Here is a 5,769-nt window from a genome sequence, read left to right as displayed (position 1 = left end):
GGACCGCGAGATCGTGACCTGGCTGAAGTCGGACGCTTAACCGACTGCGCCACCCAGGCGCCTGTCCCCCATTTTGTAAGGGATGTTTCATGTGTTTGTGAGAGAAGACCAAGGAAATAAAAGATGTCATTGAGAATTTGTTTTGTTACTCCTAAATCAAAGAATTCCCAACAACTTACCAAGTTGTAAGCCCTTTTTAGAAAGCATTCATTGCTTTTCTTTTCTCAATGTCTCGCTTGAGTTGGCAAAGGGTGCAATGAGGGAAACATCCCAGCCACAGGAAATCACTGCAAATAGATCCCTGTGGAAAAACAAACAGTGGGTCAACATATATCCCATAAATGCATTCACGCAATTCCTTGCATTCGTACGGTTTTTCAAAACTCTTTACAAGGTACATTGGGGGCATCTGGGTGGCTCCGTCGGTTAAGTGTCTGACTCTTAATTTCAGCTCAGGTCATGGTCTCATGGTTCTTGGGTTTGAGTCCCGTGTTGGGCTCTGAGCTGAGCATGAAGCCTGCTTGGGATTCTCTCTCTCTCTCTCTCTCTCTCTTTCTTTCTGACCCTCCCCTGCTTTTGCTCTCTCTCTCAAAATCAATAAAATTAAACATTAAAAAAAGGTACATTGTATGTTACTGCTTTATCATGAGAATTCTGTGACATTATCCTTATTTTTCGGATGACCAAGTGAAGCTAAATGACTTGTTCAGATCACATAACAAATTGGTGGCAGCTCTTGGTCTTTCTTTTTTCAAGCCAGTGCCCTTGTGACACTATGTCAAATGATCTGCAGTTTACAACTATAGCCCGAGTCCTCTGTCATCTCTTCTAAAATGCTTCCCTTTAAAGCCGATTGTGAAATGCACAAGTTTTCTGTAGCTTGCAAGTAGTGCCAGCCCAGGCCCCACACTGCATCCCTCTGGCCAATTTCGTTGACCTCTCTCAAGTTCAGCAAAGAGGGGTGTTAGGAGAAAAGGAGATACGCAAATTATCGGGAAAAGAAGAAAGTAATGAATATTGTTTGGCAAACCATGGTATGGAGTACTTTGCAAGGATTTGGGGGCCTTCTCAATGGAAGGGTCCGGTTGGGTCCTCAATGACCTTCTGGGAGACATGCCCTTGAAAGGACTCCTATTCTGGTGCAGGAGACGCTGGGTGAACAATTCCAACATTCACATGTTCTATGACCTTAAGCCTTTCTCATTTTCTCATATATATGGTTTCCATATCTATAAAGGGAGGTAACAATTCCTGTACCACAGGAGTTTGCAAGTAGTAAATGAGTAAATATACATCAAAATAATATCCCAGCAAGTAGTAGTACAATCAGTGGTCGTTTCTTTCTTTTCTTCCTCCTTCTCTCTTATGCCCTGGCCAAAGGGATGCTTTCTTGACCCTGTCCATGAAGTGGGGGGGGAGGGGGGGTGCGCAGATCAGAGAGGCTGCATTGTACCAGCCCCATAAAAGTTTGCATGGATATGAAAGAGAAACAAAGCAGAGAGCCTGAATGATACAAATCAGTCCAGGGAATTATTTTTAGGTCTGTTCTAAGGAGGAAATAGAGATACACTGTCTATAAATATATTGCTTCATTGTACATCGAGGAACCATACCTTATCCTAGAATCCTAGAACTAGGAATCATCTTGCACAACTTCCTCATGACAGATGAGAAAATTGATGCCACCAAATGACTTAGCAGAGAGCCAAACAGTTTGCTATATGTTGAGTGTTTCCTAACCCCTTATCTCCAGGATCCAGCTAAGTTCCCCTTCCTATATTCCATGTTGAGGTTTTGGGTTGCTTTGAGAATCTTACCCTCACACCATATACATAAGTACATATGAATGACACTTTGCATGCAATTCAGGAAGTTCAAGGTCAGGGCACAAAATTAAGAACCTCTGTGTGTTATGCTGCCTTAAGAATAGCATGAATGAGAGCAGCCTCACTTGCAGCTGCTGAGCAAGTCAGGCAGCTGAGCAAGCACGCAGGAGAAATGAGTCAGGCTCTGAACACACCTCTGCCCTGTGAAACAGCTGAGAGATTCTCGAAGAAAAGAACAGAAGTAAAAGTAGTTGTTTACCAAGCACTTATTTAAAAAAAATTTTTTTTTAATGTTTATTATTACTTTAAAAAAATTTTTTTTAACGTTTACTTATTTTTGAGACAGAGAGAGACAGAGCATGAACGGGGGAGGGTCAGAGAGAGAGGGAGACACAGAATCGGAAACAGGCTCCAGGCTCCGAGCCGTCAGCCCAGAGCCAGACGCGGGGCTCGAACTCAACTGTGAGATCATGACCTGAGCCGAAGTTGAACGCTTAACCGACTGAGCCACTCAGGCGCCCCAATGTTTATTATTTTTGAGAGAGAGACAGAGACACAGAGAGAGTGAGCAGGGCAGAGGCAGAGAGAGGGAGACACAGAATCTGAAGCAGGCTCCAGGCTCTGAGCTCTCAGCACAGAGCCCAACGCGGGGCTCAAACTCACAGACCACGAGATCATCTGTAGCCGGCCGCCCAAACTACTGAGCCACCCAGGCGCCCCTAATGAGCACTTATTAATTGCCAGATTCTGTGCTATAGATAGTATATACATTGTCCATACATTATTTCACATGACTCTTACTACACCACCAAGGGGAGGTATCATTATGACCATTCAATCAGTGAGGGGGCTGAGGTGTAGGGAGATTAAGAACTTGCTCCCGTTTCTATGGGAGCAGTGATTGGGGCAGAGGCTAAGTGTTCAGGAAAAAAATCCATCATGTCACTTCTTTGTTTAAAACATTTCAATGGCTTCTCTGCTCACTCAGAGTAACAGCTAAAGTTCTTATAATGGTCTTCAAGGCCCTAGAAGTTCTAACTCTTGCTCTGATGCCATCTTTTTCTATGACATCCTACCCTCACCCCCTCACTCTCTCTATACCTACCTCCCTAGCCCCTTGCAGTTTCTGGAACATTCCAGATAAACTCTACTTTAAAAGTCTTTGGTGGTGCCCTTCCTCCCTCTGCCTGGCTGAAGACCCCCAGGTGGGTCAACTTCTCATCCTTTTAGGTCTTTACTTTTGTACCAAGGCCTTCCCTGATAACCATACTTAAAATTAGAACTCCCTTTCTAAAAATGTGGATGAGTATTGAATTGTGTTGAATGCTTTTTTCGGCATCAGTTGAGATGATCATATGGCTTTTCTTTTTGAATCTATAAACAGAGTATTCTGATACTGAACCATCTTTGCCTTCCTGGGATAAACCTTGTTTGGATGAAAATACATTTTATGATGCTGAAAATAAAATAAAATTAGAATGCTTCAACACTCTTTATTCCTCATCTTGGCTTTATTTTTTCTGTACCGCTCATCAGCACCCTATAAAATGTTTACTTAGTTACACTGTGGCCATCTTCTCCTATTAGAATGTAAGCTCTGCCATTGACAGCCATCATAGTAACAATTGATCCAGGCGAGAATCGTCAATGGCTATTATTCCTTGTGGGTGAAGGTTTGATGAGGAATAAAATATTTATATCTCTCACCAAGGTGCTTACACATTATAGAGGGGAAAAAGGCAACATTACCGTCGAGAATCCTAGCAGACGCTATATCTTAACTAAGTAATCAAATTAAACAACCATAATGGGATACACCGATGTCATGTGCCTCTTGACGTGAAGCACAGCACATATTGGGTCAGTTCTGTGGAGGTTCTGCCAAAGTGTAAAACCTGTCTAACCATGAAGACAAATTTGACACACCAGATTGAGGGGTAGTGTACAAAATAACTGATCTGTACTTGGGAGGAAAAAAAGACAGGGAAAGAGTGAGAAACTATTCCCTATTGTAGGAGACTAACTAGGGATGACAGTTGAACAAATGTGTGATTCCAGATTGATTTTCTTCTCATCCAAAGAATGTTAATTGGGTTAATTGGTAAAGTTTAAATAAGATCCACATATTAGCTGATAGTGTTGTATCAGTGTTAAATTCCTGATTTTGATCATTATGTTATGGTTATATAAATGAACGTCCTTGCTATTAAGAAATACATGCTGTAACACAGGTAATAGGACATCAAGTTTGTAATTTCCTCTCAATGTTTTGGAAAAAATAAAACAGAATGGACAGAGAGGTAGAGGAAAGAGTAGATAAAGCAAAGGTGGCAAGATTTTAGTATTTGGGGAATGTGGGTGAAGGGTATTCAGGAATTCTTTGTATTATTTCTTTTTTTGTTGTTGTATTATTTCTGCAACTTTTCTTTAAGTCTGAAACTATGTGCAAATAAAGCTCTCAAAAACATAAGAAGAAAAAGGATGTAAGCTACACGCAGACAGGGCTTTTGATTTGCTTTGTTCACTGAGGTGTCTAGAGACACCTTCTGGAATCGGCATGTCCCATGTACGGGATAAATCCCTGTTGAATGAATGAATACGATAGGACTTAGCCAGGGTCCAGATGCTCAATAATCACTTTTGAATGAATGAACACTGGCTTAGAAGGCAGACGTGCCAGATGTGAAGGGATCCACTACACCCCCATTTCTCCCCATGGCTTTCTAACTGTGGCTCAGCCTGCAGATTTGTAGGGTCCTATGTCTGACTCTGAGTAAAGCCAGGAGAGGCTAAGGGCCCTCCGTTCCTCACCTACTCACCTCCAGCAACTGTTTCAGGGACATACCTACTGGAACAATTTAAGATTGTGGTACTAATTTGTTCCATGGTGTCCGTGGCAGCACAGCCCCTGGTAATCACTTGACACATTTAGGACAGGAGTGGAGAAAAGATCAGGGCCAAGCCATGAAGGCAAGGTGGGCAATCACACAGTTGTGGTCAGACTGAAGAGAGCCCTCTGGTATCTGGGCTCACGCCTCACCGGGCACACGGGTGACTTACCGGGATGCCATATCGCGTCCGATACAAGGTCCTCATGGCGACACTCGCTCCGCACAGACAACATTCGTTCATGTCAGAGGCGATCTGACAGGAAAGGCATAGGGGAAAGAAGGTCCCACAGAGGCCTGGGTGCGGGGAGGAAGGGGGGGAAGCCACATAGAAGAGTTAGTGAAAGTCACCATGCTTTCAATGAAATCACACCTCTTTCAAAAAGATGTTGGCTCAGGAAATGACTTTAATGGGGACTCAGAGGAAACAATGTTGTCACGTGGCTCTCAGTGTCTTGCTTCTAGAGCCGGCTATCCAGGAACTGGGGATAATTTGTGAGTCATTATTACCAGGTCAGATTTAATTGCAAAAGCTCCTGCCTTGCCAGTCTGAGATTGTTCCCATTATCTTTCTTCCCTGCCCTTGTTACATTCGGGTCACGCTTGCAGAGGAAGTTTGTGGCGTCAGGATGTCTGAGAAGCCGTGGAAAAACCATGGGAGGGTGTTTAGGGGCAAAAAACACTGAGTAAAGAAATCATTACAAAGAGCAGAAATAGTTTCTAGGTGGTCATTCAGGCAAAAGGAGGGCACTGTCCTCATCATGTGGATGGAAGCAAGCAGGAATTAAGGGATATGTGTATTGGTAGTTTAAAAAGTTGAGCGCAATTTCACTGTAAAGAGTCTCTGTAAGGCAGAGAAAGGGCTTAAGAAAATAGAAACAGGGGGACCTGGGTGGCTCAGTCCGTTAAGCGGCCAACTTCAGCTCAGGTCATGATCTCGCTAGTGAATTCGAGCCCCGCGTCGGGCTCTGTGCTGACAGCTCAGAGCCTGGAGCCTGTTTCAGATTCTGTGCCTCCCTCTCTGTCTGACCCTCCCCCGTTCATGCTCTGTCTCT

The 5,769-nt window shown here is 43.6% G+C and overlaps 1 protein-coding gene across 2 annotated transcripts in view; it reads right to left on the bottom strand.

Annotated features, from left to right (window-relative positions):
* The window catches only part of LOC121033328 (placenta-specific gene 8 protein-like), a 27,249-nt gene that overhangs the window by 1,935 nt on the left and 19,545 nt on the right, over nt 1-5,769 (bottom strand). For both annotated transcript variants that reach the window (XM_040479533.1, XM_040479539.1), the window contains exons 3-4: nt 4,887-5,011; nt 180-301 (exon numbers count right to left, since the gene is read on the bottom strand). In XM_040479533.1, coding sequence (XP_040335467.1) covers nt 197-301; nt 4,887-5,011 — 230 coding nt within the window. In that variant the 3' untranslated portion in view covers nt 180-196. The remainder of the gene's footprint in view (nt 1-179; nt 302-4,886; nt 5,012-5,769) is intronic.

The sequence above is a fragment of the Herpailurus yagouaroundi genome, unplaced genomic scaffold (genome assembly GCF_014898765.1).
Source record: "Herpailurus yagouaroundi ecotype Mexico unplaced genomic scaffold, PumYag 28, whole genome shotgun sequence".
NCBI lineage: Eukaryota > Metazoa > Chordata > Mammalia > Carnivora > Felidae > Herpailurus > Herpailurus yagouaroundi.
The sequence above is the reverse complement of the archived record's forward strand: the minus strand, read 5'-3'. Positions and strand labels throughout refer to the sequence as shown.